A 20,385-nucleotide genomic window follows, 5' to 3' on the forward strand; every position below is an offset into this window, starting at 1 on the left:
CTTTAGAGGGCAGTATCTGACTGTAGCTTTAAATTTATCCAACCTACTCCTGAGATTTCACCATAGACCGAATGTGTTGAATGTTTTAATTAGTGATGGGACAAATGAACTGAGGCATTGAGGCTTGTCTCGAGTAAAAGTGGGCGTGTAAAATGAAGCCGCGCTTAGAGGCCTGTATCGCTTCCGGAAAATGACGTAACCAATGACAAACGAGGCCTCGGTTTGGACAGATCACGTGATTGGTTCGTTCACCGTATCACTTCCCCATAAAACGTTTCAAACCTCGCGGCACACTGTGTGGGTGTAGTCGGCGTTGGTGAGAGGAGTTGGAGAGAGTTATTGCGAGTTTGAGACAGTTATTGCGAGTTGGAGAGAGTTAGTGTGAGTTGGAGAGAGTTTGTCAGGAGAGTAGGTGAAGTAGGATTAGAGTAGAATATTTCCCCCACTGTAGGGCGTTGATGTGAGATATAGTGTATATATATATATATATTTCTTTACTTCTACACTTGTGTGTGTGTGTGTGTTATTCTGTTTGTAAATGTCACTCTTGTATTTTAGTATGTCACCTTCTTCAGTCACATAAACTACACTCTACTTTGACTCATGTATGGGGGAGCCACGGTTTGACAGCAGTGTTACTCATTCGTAAAGACAACATGTTTAAGTGAAATATGTACAACTGGTTTATGTATCATGAATAAAAGAAGTTGAAAAAAAAAACCCACTGGTGTTGGGTAATGATTTATTCATGTGATGGTGCACGTATGTTATGGTAAGCGTGATTTTACAACAAGACACTAAGAGCATTTTGGTGAAGCACTGGAAGGAGCCAGTTTATTTTTTGTTTTGTTTTGCTACAAATCCCTTTTCTCACAGATGGAGCCAGCAAGAAAGAGGAAGTCCTCACCTGTATGGGAGTTTTTTGAATTGACTACTCATAACAAGGTTTGTATGTGTGAAAACTCACATACAGTGAAGTGAATATATACATTGAACTATCAGTCCTAATATGCATGACTTCGTTTAAGGTGAGGTGCTTGGTGTGTGACAAACAGCTTACATACAGCAACAACACTTCCTCAATGCTGCGCCATTACAGAGCCCTGCATGAGCATGCCCAGCCTGCCAACAGGCCAGATACAAGCCAAAGTACCATCACATATGTTTTTGCACGTTGACAAAATCTCATGTTCAGCTCCTACAACACAGCAGCATAACTGTTAATTTATAACTGTTACAGGTTCCAGAAAAGCAATGGTGGATGAGGCTGTGGTCAACATGATCATCAAGGACTCCCAGCCGTTCTCCATTGTGGAGGATGTGGGCTTCAGGGAGCTCATGCATTTAATGGATCCCAACTATATTCTCCCCAGTAGAAAGGTGTGTAAACAGAGCCAAAGTGTTAATTTTTATGTTGGTCATCATAACAGCTCTTCTTTTTACCCTCAGGCTCTGAAAGCAATGGTGGATAAAAAATATCATGAGGCCAAGGAGAAGGCCAGAGAGCAGGTCCAGAAGGCTGTGGCTGTCAGCCTGACGTCTGACATGTGGACATCCATCAATATGGACGCCTACCTCGCTGTAACATGTCATTTCATTGACGATGAAGACAAGCTCCGCACCAATCTGCTTGGGGTACAACATTTTCCGAAGGCCCATACTGCAGAAAACCTGGCAGCAGGACATGTCCAGCTCATGGAGGAGTGGGGCATAAGAGACAAGGTTAGGTGTCTTGTCACTGATGGTGCATCTAACATGGGCGCATGTGTGAGGCAATTAAATGTGAGGCATACAGTATGCATAGCCCACACCATTAACCTAATGGTTCGCAAGTCATTTGATGATGTAGAAGGACTGAATGAATTGAGGCAGAAATGCAGAAGGTTGGTGACTGTCTTTCGAACCAGCACTACTGCCAAAGAGAGACTGGTCCAGGTGCAGGTGCAGATGGCAAGGCAGCCCTACAAAATGATAATAGAAGTAGACACGCGTTGGAACAGCACATTCCTCATGTTGCAGCGGCTGTACGAGCTGAGAGAGCCAGTGGGGGCAGCCCTGGCGTCACTAAAAACAGACGTCATGCCCTTAACAGCAGCTGAGTATGACACGTCAACAATACTCTTTGTGTACTTGCTCCATTCCATCAAGCAACAACTGAGGTGTCAGCCGAAAAGCGAGTTTCTTCATCCAAAGTAATACCGCTTATGAAGATGTTGCATCACGCCATATCGACCAAGATGCAGACAATTACATCCACCATTGCGAGGCAGCTGGGGGACAACCTGTTCGACGTCTGAGGGACCACATCAATTCTGTTGAGTCCGCAGGTGCCCTGACAATGCCAACACTACTAGATCCAAGATTTAAAACGCTAGGATTTGAAAACGCCACAAGAAGACAAGAAGCAGTCAACAGGCTGAAAAATGAATGTGCTGTCCTCATAAGGAATGAAGCCTCTGCCTCCCCAGAACAGCTGCACACCCGCGTGGCTCAATCTGCAGGCAATAGTAAGTAACCCCATCTGTGTCCTTGATTATGATAATGGTATTGTGCTGTGTATGACCCCCCCCCCCCCTTTTGTTGTTGTTAGGTGAACTTTGGCAGCTGCTGGATGACGCAATAAGCAGCAGCGGGAGCAGCACAAGTGTGGTGGCAGATGCAATCATCGAAGTTGATCGATACATGGCGGAAATGAATATTTCCCGGGATGAGGATCCAATGGTGTATTGGCATGAACATAAAACTATGTATCCTCACATCTACAAACTTGCGTTAATGTGGTTATGCTCCCCAGCATCATCTGTGCCTTGTGAACGGGGTTTTTCCAAAGCTGGAGAAGTCTTATCAAAGCGAAGAAACCGCCTAAATCCAAAGACATTGGAAAAATTGTTGTTTTTGAATAAAAATATGAAGTCTTGAAAAGTTGTCATTGTTTTTTTAATTTAGAACAGAGCTCCATATCTGTGTTGTTTTCCAGATACTTAAACATGATCATACCATAGAAATATCCATTGTTTATTTTTTCTGCACACATAAGTAAATTATACATTTCAGCTCAGGTCACGGTACTTTGGCATTGAATGTAATGTTATTTTGTCCAGCAGATGGCAGTATTCACTGTTTCAATGAGGCCTCGAGGAGTGAACCTTTTGGTGAAGCAATTGGCTAGAAAGCCTCAGTGATTCATGGGGCTTCATTTGCCCATCACTAGTTTTAATGTGATTTGCACAGGATTCCCTCTCAAAAACTGCGATTGAATAGAATATTGTGAGAAAGGAGAACTGACCCGTATAGGATATATGAACTCGAATAGAGATGGAGTTTGGATTTTAGGGAGAAGTGAGTTTTCTGAAAGATACAGGTTTAGATTGTAAAATGTGCATTATGATTATCATTCATAATCATCATACTGCATTCATAATAAATGCCGAAATTCTCGGGGGGTGGGGGGGATATTATTAATCACTTACAAGTAATATGAAACCTGGTGGCAGTATCCTTTACACATTGGTTTGTGATCCGCCATTAAGCTCGAGAAGAAGAAGAAGACCGGAAGACATCTAGTTCACACCATTGCGGAAACACATTAGCCGTTTACTGCTCGAGCTTAAAGGTAAATAATCCCATTATATCTGAGGAAATTATATTTAAAAAGTTAATGTGTGGTAGCTTATGTTTATATTGTTTTGTTCTCTGTTTGCACGAGGTTGCATTGGCTAACTAGTAGTCGTCCTGGCACTTTGGTTAAACCTAAGTGCTATCAGACGTTAGCATGTGCTAGCTTACTGAAAACCTAAGTAGGGGGGAAATAAAAGCTTTTGAGTAATGAGCAGACTAAATGGAATGTGTTCCTTTAATAGACATTTATAATTCAGCCCACGTGAGATGTCACAGTATTTTGATGTTGCGTTAACGTAGATCTACGTTATCAAAAAAAATGCGTAGTTTTACTGACTCTAAATTAATGGTCACTTAAAAACCCTCGGGATACATTTCTGTCAGTGCATGTAGTTACTATGAGAAACTCACAGCCACTGGCAATTTCTTTTTAGCTGCTATGCTTAATTCCAACATTTACTTTTCGTACAAACTAGAGATCGTTAGCAATAACACGAGGTTCAAAAAGCGGCATGTGGCCTTCTCCGACTCTTTGGAAACATCTGCATGTCGCTGTTCAGCGACACTATGCCACTATACATTTCTATTTTGGTATTAATATCGGACTGACTATCGATTACACATGTGGTTTCACTGTAATTGCAGGCTATTACTGTGTTAACGTTATAGAGGCTGATCTGCTATGAGGGGGGCTCCATAATGACATTACTTTAGGACTCGTCATTCATTGCTTTCAACAGCCATGTAAAAAAAGATATAAAATAATGTATTGAGAAAAAAGATATAAAATAATGTATTGAGAAACAGTTGCTTTCACAAGGGCTTATTCTGTCACTGATCTAGAGCTGTATGTTAGTATCACCAACACATGGCTCGAACCCCTGACCTTATGGTACTGAGAAAAGTGTCCAGTGTTTTATTCACATCATGAAAGCAATCACATACAAGTTAGGGCTGCAGGAACTGAATTAAAATATAATTTGATAATTAAAACTAATAATATTAAAATGCTGATTTGCCATTCAGCTATAAAAAAGTGTTTCACATTCTGGTTTGCTTGTGGTTTTTCTTGCAGATTTTAGCTTTATCATGCCATCCTATCGGCTGTGATTTGTACTTTTGAGAAATTATCCTCTTTGAGCAGGGTCATAATGTGTTTTTTAGTTCAAACAATAGATTATTATTGGAAAGATTTGAATCCCACCAACACTAATGAGGCTTTTAGCCTAGATTATGTGTTTAACATCTTTGTGGGGTTTTTTTTTAAGATGGGAGACAGTTGGGACAACTGTGTCCCTTAAGAAGGGACACAGTTGTCCCTTCATTTAGTTAATTATGCTATCTGTTGCCTGTAGGCCAGTCCATGTGTAAGGTTGGTCAATTGCAGTAAATGCTGCCCATTCTTTGGGAATGTCTGTGTGGGTCATAGCTACATTTAGAAACTGTGTCTTAATGGGTTATTGAGTTAATTGCCATTGTTTTTCTATTCTAATAGAAACTGGAGATGAAAAAACAAGACACAGAAGAGTCTGCCTCCCAGAGCAGTGAGGAAGCTCTACCTGGGAAAGGAGGCATGGAGTCACCTACAGCTGCAAAAGTTAACTTGGATGGTGACAGACCCGAAGAGTCTCAACAAGACACAGACACACCTCCACAATGTGATGAGGTGGGAAGTGAAGGTAAAAATGTAATATTTACAAGGTAAATTGCATGTCAAATAGGGCTCGGGCAATTCATAGAAAATGAATTGAAACCGACATTTAAAACCTAACCGTTGTAATCTTCCCCATGTTGATTATTTTGATTTTTTTCTGGGGTCACATGACAACACGTCCAATCTGTGACGTCTGTAGTTTGGGCACATTTTGTGTTCAGGGAAGATGACACTGAACAAAAATGAGTAAAATATAAATACAGCAGAAAAATTGTTTACAAGAAATACAAGTTATTTATTTTCTACTATTTTAGAGAAGATGATTTCTGCTTTAAAACTGTGTTTTTTATTTCAAGCATATTGTAAAGTTTATGAAAAACATGTTTTTCAACACAGCACTTACAGCTGGTGTTTCATTTTTTAATTATTGAGAAACAACTATGTTCACTACAGGGACATAAGCAAAAGGTGACTTTTGACCCTCTCTAGCCTCAGCCAGTCAGCTACTTGACTCAAAAACAATGGATAGTAAATCAACATGACCCAGCAATAAAAGAGTAAGGATCCAGAAGTGCTGTGCATTTTAAATTTCTCTCCCAGGGGATCCTATCGTGTGAAAAGGGGGCATACTGCTTCACCTCTGAGCAAAAGCCACTAGTGTATGTGTGTAATAGTGTTTAAAATCAAATATAAACTTTCAAAAGTTTAACCAGCTGAACTCCAAATTGCTGCGAAAGGTGTAACCTGGATTTGTGTGTGTAATATTCAATGTGGCATGTTGGGCTGTAGCCAACCAAAGAAAAACTCAAACCAATGAATTGGTTTTTGACAAAATAAACTCATCTCTTGGCCAACCTCCTCAGCGATCGTGTTGACAGTGCACCCTGGCAGGAAGACGAAATGAAACTGAAAATGAGCATATGCCTTTTGCAGTATAATATATTGTTATTATTCATTAAGCGAAATACTGACCCAAAGCCATGCAAGATGCAAATGCCTATATTCATATGATTTCCAAACAAATATGAACTGGTGATGTCAGCTCAATAACTACTTGAGTGTTTGTGAAAAGAAGTTTTGCACTTTACTGAAGTTTTTCTTCTGTTGATCAGACTTATTTAAACCTACTCCCACTGTCATCTCCAGACAGCCTCCACAGATGTTGAATCGCTGACTGATATGACCTTTTTAGTAATTGCATTGTAAGAGTGTTATTTACCGACTAAAGGCTGGTTCACTCGGCAGGATCTTAAAATTGTCTGCCGATTTCCCAAACCTTACTGACCACACACAGCGATAAATAATCGGAGGTTTGACAGTGTTGGTCATACAGTGTGAACCGATTTCAATTGCGAACATCCCCCGATCAGGCGGGAAAACAGGGCATCCTTAAGATTATCAGAAGGGGAGAATCGGGGACAAAATCGTTCTTATTTTCATATGAACCGTCTTTTAATATAATGGCACTTTATTTTTAAGGTCATACAGGGTTGCATTAGTTTTCCTGATCACTGGAAAGTTTGTGTATGGTTCAGTTACCACTAGGGGTGGCAATTAACTGTTATCTCTGTAGTCGAGTACTCTAATAACCTAATGAAAGGGTACTCGAGTACTCACAGATTATTATTTGCATGATATTTATTTTTTATCATAAAAAAAATCTCGCATGAAACGCAAGATTCTTTTATGCCTGTAAAATGACAAACACCCAGTAAAATGCCTTTTATGCCTATTAGAGATTATTGCTTGGAGATTATTAGTGCATTAAAGACTGTATGTTCTGGAACACTTCATCCACACAGTTGCTCCGGTCAGAGAGAAAGAGGAAGGAAGGATACACCGGTCAGTCCTTTCATGTCTTTTATATGCAACGGCAAACAACCTTCCAGCTCCTTTTGAGATGATATGATGGTATTCTGGGAATAACAAGAGAATACAAACACTATGAATCACGTGACCTGCTAGTCACGAGTTAGCACAGCGCGAGTTAGCATTAGCTAATAACGAAAAGGCAAAGAAAACATAAGAAATTTATAACAGCCGCCCCCAGAATAGCATGGCTATTATGTAAGAACTTGTAAATTCCCTATGGGGCTGCAGAAGTCCCTCAGTCCGTACAGCCATCCAGAATGGCCGGTAGCTGGACCAGACGTGCCACTGGACGCAGGTAAGTCTTGTCCCCAACGTGGACCTCGGCAGAACGGATGCATCCACCGGAACCTGCATTCAGCTTCACTACCCTCCCGACCGGCCAGTGAGCTCGTGGTAGCTGAGGATCAACCACCATCACCACAGTGTCCTGGGCAATATTGTCAGCAGGTTGCCTCCATTTCTGGCGTACTTGAAGGGTCGGTAGGTAACTCCGGAGAAACCTCGCCCAGAAGTGATCCACCATAATCTGGCAGTGGCGCCATCGCCTCTTTGTAAGTGTGTCCGCTGCATAGGTCACCTGCCGCCCCATCAACAACATACTTGGCTTCACAGGATCCGGGTCAGCCACACCTGAAGAAACATAACCTAATGGTTTCGCGTTGAGGATGCCTTCTACTTCAATCAGGAGCGTCAACAAGACCTCCTCCTGGAGGGACTGTGTGCCGATGACCACCTGTAGGGCCTGCTTGACAGACCGGATCTCCCTCTCCCAGGCACCGCCAAAATGAGGTGTGGCTGGTGGATTTAACTTAAACTTAATCTGGTGCCTTTCAAGTCCTTCCTGAAGCTGTGGACCCATGGCCCCAAACGGATCAGGCCCATCGTGAGATCCATCTTGGGTGAAAGCATACTGAGCTTACTGCTTGGTGGTACTGGTTTCCCTACCCTGAGACACTTCATCTCCTCTGGAAAGCAGTCTGCTTGGCTGGCCTGGAGCTGGAGGGTGTCAGCATCACGAGGTCCAGGCAGATGTGCGGAAGAGTCCATAACTGCCTCTTGAGTGGCCTTAACCAGTTCCGTCCAACTGCTGAACTGTATGGCGTCTGGTGTCTTAGGTTTTGGGCCTGTCTGTGTGAGACCGCAGAAGATACTTTGCTTTAGCTCAGAAATGTCTTCTGAGCCTGCAGAGGAAGGAAGCGATGGCCAACTGTCATGGGAAGCATGCGGGAACGGTGGTCCTTGAATCCATCTGCTTGATGTCGCCAGCTCAGCCAAAGTCTTTCCACAGGTGAGGTCGTCAGCTGGGTTGTTTGCTGTATCAACATACCGCCAGGTGTGCGTGGCTGTCAACTCCTGAATCTCAGAGACTCTTGTACCCACGAAAACTTTAAACCTACATGACTCAGATGTCATCCAAGTCAGGACTGTAGTGGAGTCGGTCCATAGGAAGGTCTGAGTGATGTTAAGGGTGAGCTCTTGATGGATAAGGGACGACAACTGTGCACCAGTCAATGCTGCACAGAGCTCTAGCCGTGGCATTGACTGTTGACGCTTTGGAGCCACCCCAGCTCAGGAAGCTCCTGTTCCCAGCTAGACCAGGCCTCGACTATGTCCGGTGGAAGGTTTGGGTCGTCCCAACTCCTCTTTTTTGCCCACAACCTCTGAACAAGAATCTTGGCCCTGGTTGTGTAAGGTATAATCACTCCAAGTGGATCATTCTGTCGGGCTAACACTTTGTATATGTGCCGCATCGTGGGGGTCTCACGGTCCATGGCTTTGGACCGGTAGCCAAGTTGATCACTAGGACAGTGCCATCGCAAACCCAGAGCTGGCTCCTGAGGGTCAGTCTGCTTCTCAGCTAGCCAGAGTTCGGATCTGACCGTAGATGGTAGATGGGAGACGGGAGACGACTGTTGGGATGTTGCTTGCCCACTGCCTGATCTCAAAGCCTCCTGAAGCCAGGCACTGCCTCAGCTTGTCTTCCGGAAGGAGGCCAACCTGATGGAACATAGCTCGGATGTCTCCACTAATTGCTACTGCATACTGCCGGAATCGCAGGAGGACCCTGTATGATGCAAAGAAAACATAGGAAATTTATAACAATGCCAGTTATTCTTGTAAACTGACATAAACATACAATATTTAAAGATAAATATAAATAAATTGCCAACAACAGAAAGCGATCGTCATGTCACGATAGCAGCGTAGGCTATATGTACTTTATACTGTGTTGCTTAACACTCTAAAAGAGCAGCCTCATACCTGTTGTTCTCTGTGATGGCAGCTTGTACTCTGGCTCGTCAAACACCCTGAGGTCTTAATGGAAGTGTATCTCCAGTTACCATTTTGTTTATTAGCAGGCTAACGACATGACGCGAGACTGCCTGTTTCGGTCTCGCTGTTTTCCAATTGTGTTATAAGTATCAAACTAATATTTCTTAGGTATACAATTTTAACACCAGAAATCTTGCACTGAACATTCATTTCATCGTTTTGTCATCACTTTTCTTGACTGACATGTCGCAAGTGTAGCAGAAAGTTCTGTATTTGTTATGCTTTTGCTTTCTGTCTGATTTGTCCCTTGAGATTTGCCGTAGAGTCTATTGTTTTTGTTGACATCTGGCTCGTGTGTACTTAAGCCGTGGCCGGAGAAGTCATACTCTTGTATCCCGTTCATCATTTCCCGCGAGTATATTCAGTGAGGCGAAAATAAAAAGCTGGGTTACAAGAATAACGCTGTATGAGCCAAAAGCAGCGCGAGTAATGACTCGGAAGTCAAATAATCGAGTCAGTGGCGAGTACTCGAGTGCTCGTGCCCATCCCTAGTTACCACATAGTCTCTGCAAGCGGCTTCCCCTCCAATCTTAACTGTGGTTTCAGTCTCTACTAGAATGGGAGAGTCCAAAGTCAGCTGTTATGATTTAATAAAACTGAAAGCAAAAAGTATTTAAATAGTATTATTTATTATCAATTTTGTTTGCAACACCATATAACTCAAAATATACTAATTTAATCTAAAGCTGAAACGATTCCTCAAGTAATTTGATTTCAAAAATTGTTAGAGGAATTTCCGCTGCCTCAAGGCCTCATTTAGGTGTTTTTTTTTCGTTATTAATACTATGCTATGAGTATTAAACGCGTTTAATGTAGCTGCAGCTACCTGCTCCTCTCTTTGTAGCTGCAGCTACCTGCTCCTCTCTGCTGCACATGAAGAGTCTGACACGCAAACGCACGCACATACACACGCACTTGTGCACACACACACACAAGCACAGCGCTGATGCACACAGTTGAACCATGATCTTTACATCAGAGTCGGGAACACGTGATTCGGTCAAACGGCGGCTTTTTTCCGTTCACTCTCACCATGTCTGCAGCTAACGTGACAATGGCAGCATTCTCTCACAGTCTCTGTAGTCTTAGCCTGTGAGCGCGCTGAATGCACGCACAGCATGATAATAGACTGGTATAGTAATGACGTAATTTTGTAGGCCAACCCGAAAAAATGGCGACGGTGGTTCCTACGAAAATTCGCCTATGGGATTTTTGCATTGGATTTTCGATGATTGCAGAAAATAAGCTCTGTGTCAAACACGTTTCTGACGCGTTGTTTTGTTTAGCGGGATAATCTTTACAGATGAACATCATTTATAGTAAGTTTGAAGAGTTAATGCAGCCGAGAGAAGTAAAAAGCTTACGTTATGCGCTAGCGGTCGATTTTTAATGACGTCACGACCGTTATGCTTCATTGATCTAATCAGTGGATTTGACAAGATGGCTAAACGTCAGCTTAATAAGTTTATCAACCTAATATTTGCAAGAGCACTGAAAAACATGACTAGAGGCTGTAAGGAGGATTAGGGAGAGAGTTCCCGGCGTGATGACGTTTAATGTCTGTGACAACCACTGTAGTTTCAGTTAGATACTCGTTATCAACCGGCGTTTAAAGTTTGCGTATAAACTTTAAAAGTCACAAGTGGGGTCTTAGGTGACGTAGTTTTTCTCGTCTAACAAAACGTCAACATCTCTTCAGCTTGTTAACCACAGACCTTTTTTCAGGCGTCTACACACAAACCCATTCAAAATCCCCATTGACTTTTAGAGTTAGGAACCCATGGCGCTAAAATGCTAACTCACTTCCTGGTTTTAGGACTCAAAACTACACCAGTCTATGAACAGACTGATTTATATTAAATGTCTAATGTTGTCAAAGCTAAATCAAGAGAGAACTTGTTTGGTAAATTAATAATTAATTATTCTTTGATGGATCTAAGTTTTTTGTCTATAATGACGTTTAATGCAGGGGGGTTCAGAGAGCAGGGGGCTCTAGGAACTACCGAAGGCAAGCAAATATATATTATAATATATATATATAAAGTTTCTCAATTTCCTGATCTGATAAAATTACTGAATCTATGACACAGTCAATCTGTGATTGATTCAACAGAACATAATGCTTTCTCAATTAGATGTACAGCAACAGATGTTTAGGTGACACAAAAACACTATCTGTTATTTCAGCCATTAAAACATGTTTGGCCTGTATTTTTCATCTCCCTGCCACATTGACCAGTAAATCAAAAAGTTAATTTGGGATCCGTCAGTAATATGGTGAGCATCAGCAGCTGTAGAGCAGAGGTGGTTGGTTGTAACGAGCAGGTGTTACCATGGTAGCTGCAAAGACTACAAGCAGGTTTGTAAGGACTACCCAAGACGAGTTTAACCTTAATTAAGCAAAAGTATGATTTACTCGTATTCAGACCCCTATTAAATGTTTCACTGTTTAATTGCAGCCATTTGCTATTTCTCATTCTCTATTTCTCATTAATGTACACTCGGCACCTTATCTTGACAGAAAAAAAACAGAAATGTATACATTTTTGCAAATGTATTAAAAAAAGAAAAATATCACATGGTCCTAAGTATTCAGATTCTTTTCTGTGACAATCATATTTAACTCACATGCTGTTTCTTCTGATCCTCCTTGAGATGGTTCTGCTCCTTCATTGGAGTCCAGCTATGTTTAATTAAACTGATTGGACTTGATTAGGAAAGGCACACACCTGTCTATATAAGACCTTACAGCTCACAGGGCATGTCAGAACGAATGAGAATCATGAGGTCAAAGGAACTGCCCAAGGAGCTCAGAGACAGAACTGTGGCAAGGCACAGATCTGGCCACGGTTACAAAAGAATTTCTGCAGCACTTAATGTTCCTAGGAGCACAGTTTAATCCTTAAATGGAAGTTTGGGACGACCAGAACTCTTCCTAGACCCTTCCGTGCAGCCAAACTGAGCAATCGTGGGAGAAGAGCCTTGGTGAGAGAGGTAAAGAATAACCACAAAGTCAACTATCTCTGAAGCCCTCCACCAGTCAGGGCTTTATGGCAGAGTGACCCGACGGATGCCTCTCTTCAGTGCAAGACATATGAAAACCCGCATAGAGTTTGCCAAAAAACATGAAGGACTACCGGACTATGACAAAGAAGATTCTCTCGTCTTATGAGACCAAGATTGAACTTTTTGGCGTTAATGCTAAGCGGTATGTGTGGAGAAAACCAGGCACTGCTCATCACCTGCCCAAAACAATCCCAACAGTGAAACATGGTGGTGGCAGCATCATGCTATGGGAGTGTTTTTCAGCTGCAGGGTCAGGAAGACTAGTTGCAATTGAAGGAAAGATGAATGCAGCCAAGTACAGCGATATCCTGGAAGAAAACCTCTTCCAGAGTGCTCAGGACCTCAGACTGGGCCGAAGGTTCACCTTCCAACAAGACAATGACCCCCTAAGCACACAGCTTAAATAACAAAGGAGTATCCGGTCTGAATACTTACGACCATGTGATATTTCAGTTTTTCTTTTTTAATTAATTTGCAAAAATGTCTGCATATGTTTTTTTTCTGTCAAGATGGGGTGTTTAGTGTACATTAATGACAAATAAAATGAACTTTTTGATTTCTAGCAAATGGCTGCAATGAAACAAAAAGTGAAACATTTAAAGGGGTCTGATACTTTCTGTACCCACTGTATATAGCAATGTGTATCGTGAAAGGAGGACTTATGGCATTAGCTAAACTTGACATCATTTAGTCCACAAATACTGTGAGATAGATTTAAACTTTAGCAATCAACTGGTCTGAATTTAAATTCCTGTTCAGTCAATGGGAATGTCCCTTGTACAAAATGATTTCGGTGGTTGTCAGATTTTTATAAATAAATAAAAATTAAAAAAAACTTAACCTGTCATTTATTTACCCCCCTGTAGATGCAGAACTGACTCAATGTGACATGGCTGAGGAATTGAGCAGGCAGTTGGAGGACATTCTTAGCACCTACTGTCGTGAGAGCATTTCTGCTGATGCTAGCACCCTGCCTAATGGCCAGACACACAAGCTGGAGCTCAATGGCCTGACCAATGACAGGGAGGATGAAAAACCTGGGAAAGTCAATGGAGCAAATGAGATGCAGAAGGAGCAGAAAAAAACTCAAGAGAAAAAGAAAGTAAAGGCTCTGGGTAAAGAACTCACTCTTTTTGCAATGGATATACTTTATAAAGTCACTTTTGCTCCCAGACCACCTGAAGACAAAAATAGGAAATTCACGTCTAAGTTGTAATTTTCCGTGCTTGTTTTTCAATTTTTTTACAGGCAAAGAGATCACTCTTCTCATGCAGACTCTGAATACATTGAGCACCCCAGAGGAAAAGCTTGCAGGTCTTTGTAAAAAGTATGCAGAGTTGGTGAGTGTTTCATACAAGGTTTTTAACTGGTGGAGTAACCTTGTGGCACTAAACTGTTGTAAAAATGTGCAGATTTTGATTTCAGGTCATATAGATCCCTTCTACTGTGTATATATTCTTCTAGATCAGAAAAAATATAGAATACATGGTTATTTATAATTGTCAGAAATCTACAATTGTATAGGTTATTTTAGACTGTTACTTTTTTGTTTTAAATGTGACTAAATTCGCCACCTTATTTCAGTGTTTAAAACTTATTGCAACGCACCAAAACAATAAAAAAAAGATGACTTTGAGGCAGGTAGGGAATCAAGGGATTGATTATCTCTGATACTACCGTGGATGAAAAAAACTCCGAGTTTACAGTCGCAAGATGAAACAGAGACTGTGTACCGACGATGTATCCAGGTATAATTTACATGACATTTTTATCACAGCAGCACATACAGCAACAGTGTGGCAGGTTTTAATAGAAGCTCCCGTTTCCATGGCAATGATAAACATGTCTGTCATGGCTGCCTTTTAAAACTTTCAAATGAAGGATTTCTCTGGCTTTGATAACTGTTGGAAATGTTAAAGGCAATGTTAGTATTCAACAACAAAACTATTTCACATAATTTTAATCAATATTTAATTAATAATGATATTTTAGTGTAAATATTTTACATATTACCCAGTGGTGACCATATGAGTTATAAGTTTATGAAAAAATCATTAGAATGAATAAAAATAAATGTTTGGGGCACATAACAGAAATGACTCAACTTTAGGAGCTACTTGTGTTTTCTAATCTTCTACCATCACTTTCAAACCGCATGTTTCACCAAAATGCAGGTGTGGTAATGGTGAAAGGATGTTTGACATGTTGTCATTCAAACAGATGCTGATTGGCCAAAAAGGAATACAGTTTATTTATTTAAAACAGGCACAGTGCACATTTATTAACATAAATGTTTATATGCCATATTGTAGCCATAGTCAGAGATATATTCAATGACGAGCAAAAATGTCAATGAGTTAAAAGAGACTCATATAAAACCATTAAAAGTGCATCAAAACAAACAAGGATAAAAAGACCTTTAGAGTTCAAGTGCTGCTACAGGTGGCGAATCTTCGCTCAGTGGCTCTTCCATATCAATTTGATGTCTCAGAACTTGATTTGAATTGTGAAAACAAACTGTTGAACTGTAGGATAAAACACGGTTGAATTCAAACTGAATTCAATTGTAGAATTTAGCAGAATGGTTTCGATCTGTTACTTATTTACTATAGTGCAACCTCAACATGTGTTCATGTGTTTGACAGCTGGAGGAGCATCGCAACACTGAAAAGCAGATGCGTGTGCTGCAGAAGAAGCAGAACCAGCTGGTCCAGGAGAAAGACAACCTGAGGACAGAGCATAGCAAGGCCATCTTGGCTCGCAGCAAACTGGAGAGTCTCTGCAGAGAGCTGCAACGACACAATCGCACTCTAAAGGTACAAATTAGCCCCAATTTTTAGGCTTATTGATGTGTGGATTATATGTAACACAGTATATGAAAAGCATTGATATTTACTTTAGGCACCCCTTACCCACCCTTGAAAGTTAAGTTAATAAAAATAGAAAAATAACTTATTTTAGAGATAGGATAGTGACTAGAGTCGGAAATCAGGGAAAGGGAGTGGGAAATGCCGTGAAGGAAAGGAGCCACATGTCAGATTAGAACCCAGGCTACCTGATTGTAGGACCAAAAAAAAAAGCTGTAGACCTTGGGGAAACACTGATCTCCCATTACTTTGAGCAGCTAATGTTGGCTGATTGGCAAAGAATTTGGATCCATGGCAATTTTTACATGTAACTATTTTACGTGGTGTTTCGGCAGTCTTGTGTTGTATTCTCATCTAATTAACTGTAAAAAATGGTTAGTCTATACTAATGTTTAACAACCTTTAGTTTGCAGATACTCATTTCAAGAGGAGGGAAATGTCTTTTTTAAATTACTCACAGAATGTATCTTTTAAGCTCAGATTCTTAAGGAAACCAACTTCCCAGGGTTGAGGCGGGCATTGCATTGTGAATGTTCTCCTTCACAAACATAATGAAATAATTTTCAATGTCTTCCCCTCTGCAGGATGAGGGAGTGCAAAGAACACGGCTAGAGGAGGAGAAAAGGAAAGAAGTGACTTCCCATTTCCAGGTGACACTAAACGAAATCCAAGCTCAGATGGAGCAGCACAATGAGAGAAATGCCAGTCTTCGACATGAAAACACAGAGCTGGCTGAAAAACTGAAAAAACTTTATGACCAATATAAACTACGAGAAGAGGTGGGTGGTCATGTGCATAAGGAAAACTGCTTTGTGATTTCAAACTGAAATATCTTCTGGCTTGTTCTGACGAAACTGTTCAAGTTGTCTGAGAAACTATCTGGAAATTGTTTTCTGCAAAAGCCTATCAGTATTCAACATTTCATGGTGATCAGGGCCATATCAAAAATGATCAATATTGCCTCCTTGCAATTATCTACCTACAAAGGAATAGCCCATACCACAGACAGAGTGAAATCTCACCTAGCTAGCAGGTCATCAAATTGAAACCTTGTCAGTTTCAACTGGATTGAAGCATTTGAAGATGCTTGTATTTAATCATGGAATGGCAAATGTTATTTTATCTGGGCTTGCTAATTACGGAAATGACACAAATGGCAGAATTATAAACTCAGCCTCTCATCTGCTGCTCCATGTGGTTGCAAGCCTGTGTCCATGTAAATGAAACCATTCTGATCGCTCCACACTTCACACTTGATAACAGCAGTATAAATTGTCTGACTTTGTGTGGTTGTATGAGTGGGATGTACCTCGCCCTCAAACAACAATGCACTTGAGCAGCAATAAATAAAATAGGTAAGGCAACGAAACTGACCATTCTGTGTTACCTCTGATGGGTTGTATGTACTTAATCACAACTCTTTATTTTGTGAACATAATACATCCCCCAGTTTCACCCTGTATAACAACCTCACTCAAATTTATGGAAAGTAATAATCAGTCTTGCAAATTAATGGGTATGTTTTTGTTTTATCTCTGTCCCTTTGAAACCATTACCAGCACATTGACAAAGTTGTAAAGCACAAAGACCTTCAACAACAGCTGGTTGATGCCAAGCTGCACCAGGCCCAGGAGCTTCTGAAGGAGTCAGAGGACCGCCATGACAGAGAGAAAGACTTTGTAATTATCTGCTTCATAATACAATTGCACAAAATAATGGGACAAAATACAAATACAAAAAAAAAATGTTTTGTCTTTCTTTGGTCATAGCTGCTGAAAGAAGCAGTAGAGTCACAAAGGATGTGCGAGTTGATGAAGCAGCAGGAAGTTCACCTCAAACAACAGGTGTCCTACACTTTCTATTCTGTTTCTATTAAATGTACAAACGTGTGGAATTTAATTGTATTAAAATACAGGATAAGCACTAGGTAAAAAAAGACACTTTTAGAATTTTGATATTTTTTAAATGTGTAAATATAATCCCACATTCTTACTGAGACATCTAAATATTGGATCTTAAAAAGTATAAACATTTTAATTTAGTACATATCCTACAATCACAAACGTATATTGATAATGAAAAGTTTGTTGTTTTCCAGCTTTCATTGTACACAGAGAAATTTGAAGAGTTCCAGACAACATTGTCAAAGAGCAATGAGGTCTTCACTACATTCAAACAGGAAATGGAGAAGGTAAAGTAAAGGGTTGTCAAAAACCAGAAGTTGTCCTTATCATAGTGGTATTAAAACTATAATGTCTTCTAGATCCATTACAGAAGATGGACAAAAGTCCTATGCAGACAAAAACAATAGTTTTTTTTTTATTTATTTTTTTATGTAGAGCTGGGAAACATGACATTTAGTAACTGCATTATGTTGAGGTCTTTGACCCCACTCAAAGTGGACAGAGTGTGCAGACTAGGTGTGGACGAGTGTGTTGGTTATTTGAACCGAGCCACCATTAAAGACTAATAGAATCATGCTTGCTTTGCAATTTTAAGTTTAGAAGTCTGATTGTAAAAATGCTATTTTAAAATATATTCTCTCCTTTCATATTTTTAATCCTGTAAATGTAAATTTGTCACAGATGTTCTTATAAACAACCGGTATTGAAAAGGTTTTATGTCTTTAACTATTGATTCTGTCCTTTTTGTAGATGACTAAAAAGATTAAAAAGCTGGAGAAGGAGACAGCCATCTATCGATCCAGATGGGAGAGCAGCAACAAGGCTCTACTGGAGATGGCAGAGGAGGTTAAGCATAATTGTACCCTGAACTTGCCATTTTGGTCACTTGCTGAGTATCCTAATATGAAGCTTAAAAATGCACATGGACATCTGGCTTTAGATGGCTTGATTGAGAGAAAAAAAAAGTTGATATTTAGGTCTATTAAAATGACCAAGAACTTGTAATGCATTTTATCCAGACATAAAATGTAAAAATAGTTGATGATTTTGCCAGAACTTTACATTATTACGCACCATATGATTCAATTTTAATGAATTGACTGAAGAAAAAATGTACATGGCCTGATAAACATAATTGGCTTGGGAAAACTTAATTTCATAGTGTATTAATGAACTTTTTAATTTTGTCAGGTATGTGACTCTTCCAGAGAAATCAGTAATTCTGGAAGAGGTTCTGTTGCCCATGTCATACATGATTTCTAAAAACAAATTTTCAAAGAAGGGGGTGGCTTTTTAGCGAAGTATGGACAATTTGGGGAAATCTACAAGCTAATAGTTTAATGTACACACACACACACACACACACACACACCTGTGATTTCTTACAGGGTGTGGTTCCTGCTATTTTGTCTAATGCAAATCACATGCTTGATATATAGATACATTTTTATTTGTTGAGGGACCTTGTTCAATATTTAACATAAATGAAATAAAAGGCTATTTGAGGCATTGTAGAAGAGATGGCTTAGAGCTTGTTTACATCTGCAGTCTCAACAATTCACAATTAAAAACTCGTACATATCCCTCTAACAAACAATTTTTATCATTTTGTGTTTTTTGGGGGGGAATGCAGAAATCAACGCGGGACCGGGAATTTGAGGCACTTCAAGGTAAAGTCCAGCGCCTTGAAAAGCTGCGGCGGGCACTTAAAGTAGAACGCAACGAGCTCAACAAGAAGGTTCAGAAGCTTGGTGATCCTCAAAGTGGCATTGCTAGTGCCTCTGTGTCCAACCCAGGCACTGAATCACCCTCTCCACCACCTACAGACTCTTTGCTGGAACTTACTAGCAACCCAGACACCATGCCCTACTCCCAGCCCTGCCACTGTGATCCAGAACTAGACGTAGATGCTACATTAGAAGGGGAAAATTCACAGTCCATAGCTGTACAGGAATGAAGCAATAATTCTTACATTCTTTTCGCTCCCCTCCAGCATCAAGTCAGCAAACAGCACATTCCCTGTCTGCAAACCACTACTTTCCCTTTGGTGAGCTGATGTTAAACATCAGTCCAGAGCAGGTGAAATTACAAGGTTAAAATGTGTCCTACAAGTATGCCTTGCAGGTTTTTATATGAATGATTAGAAGGTTGGGTTGCACACCTTTCATGATGTTTGCTTTTTAAGTTTATTCATGAATGATTTCAAGTTATTCTATTGCTACAAATATTATGGGGTTTCTTTTGTATAGGAAAATACTGAAAATTGAAAGAAATTAAGCATAAGATATAAAGTGTTGAAAAAAGCTAGGTGATAAGTTATCTTGCTCACGATAGCTGCAAGAATATGTTTTGCAAGTGTATCTTACAAGACTATGATTGTCCCCTCCCAGCTCTAATAATTTCAGTTCAAAACAAGTTTACTTGAAGAATGTTCAAGGAAATCTATGCAACTCTTGGCTCTTGTTTTGTTTTCTTTATGTGGCAGTCTGACTTGGCTGAGAACATGTATTCATTATATCCACTGTCCTACATGAATGTATTGCATAAACAGACAGTTGTAGTTTTGCTTGGGCTTTGAACCTGTCATTGAGTCTCACTATCTATTTAACTTAATTTTGTGCATTTCTCTTCTGATTTTAAAACATGCACTGACGTAAGTGAGTTGGAATAAAGAAGGGAATTTAAAAATGTATTGTTGGACCACTGAATTGTTTCTTTCACAAAAATTGCAAATTTCTTCTCATTCCTAAAAACCATTTTATACATTTAGCGTAACTTCTGGAATACTTTTCCAATTAAATTGAAATGGAAAATCTTACTGTCTTCCCATTTAATGGCTGGACTGATTCACAAATTCATTGTATCTCTGTGGATATGAAGATTCACTGACTATGTGAAGTAACCAAATGTCCGTTACTAAATGTATCTGGTCTTGTATATTTTGTTTTATTGTTAAATAAAAGATTAGACAGTTACAGTTTTAGTAGGTTGATTACATTTTTTTGCTATTGAAGGAAAAAAATGTTAAAACATTTAACATCAAGATGAGTGCAATCTTGGAACCAATCCA

The 20,385-nt window shown here is 40.1% G+C and overlaps 2 protein-coding genes across 2 annotated transcripts; both read left to right on the forward strand.

Moving 5' to 3' along the window:
• The first annotated feature begins 488 nt into the window (after positions 1–488).
• On the forward strand, positions 489–3,216 carry LOC306839802 (E3 SUMO-protein ligase ZBED1-like). Its single transcript, XM_079368702.1, has 4 exons — positions 489–540; positions 652–1,149; positions 1,241–1,380; positions 1,450–3,216. The coding sequence occupies exons 2-4, from the start codon at positions 1,014–1,016 to the stop codon at positions 2,194–2,196; spliced, it is 1,023 nt and encodes a 340-aa protein (XP_079224828.1). The 5' UTR covers positions 489–540; positions 652–1,013; the 3' UTR covers positions 2,197–3,216.
• A 259-nt stretch (positions 3,217–3,475) lies between these two features.
• Positions 3,476–20,007, forward strand: txlna (taxilin alpha). Its single transcript, XM_079368699.1, has 11 exons — positions 3,476–3,613; positions 5,114–5,297; positions 13,411–13,659; positions 13,793–13,884; positions 15,190–15,360; positions 15,996–16,190; positions 16,971–17,090; positions 17,181–17,255; positions 17,510–17,602; positions 18,066–18,161; positions 18,949–20,007. Exons 2-11 carry the CDS (start codon positions 5,123–5,125, stop codon positions 19,270–19,272), a joined length of 1,590 nt encoding a protein of 529 aa, XP_079224825.1. The 5' UTR covers positions 3,476–3,613; positions 5,114–5,122; the 3' UTR covers positions 19,273–20,007.
• The last annotated feature ends 378 nt before the right edge of the window (positions 20,008–20,385 follow it).

This window comes from Symphodus melops (genome assembly GCF_947650265.1).
Source record: "Symphodus melops genome assembly, chromosome: 18".
NCBI classification, from domain to species: domain Eukaryota; kingdom Metazoa; phylum Chordata; class Actinopteri; order Labriformes; family Labridae; genus Symphodus; species Symphodus melops.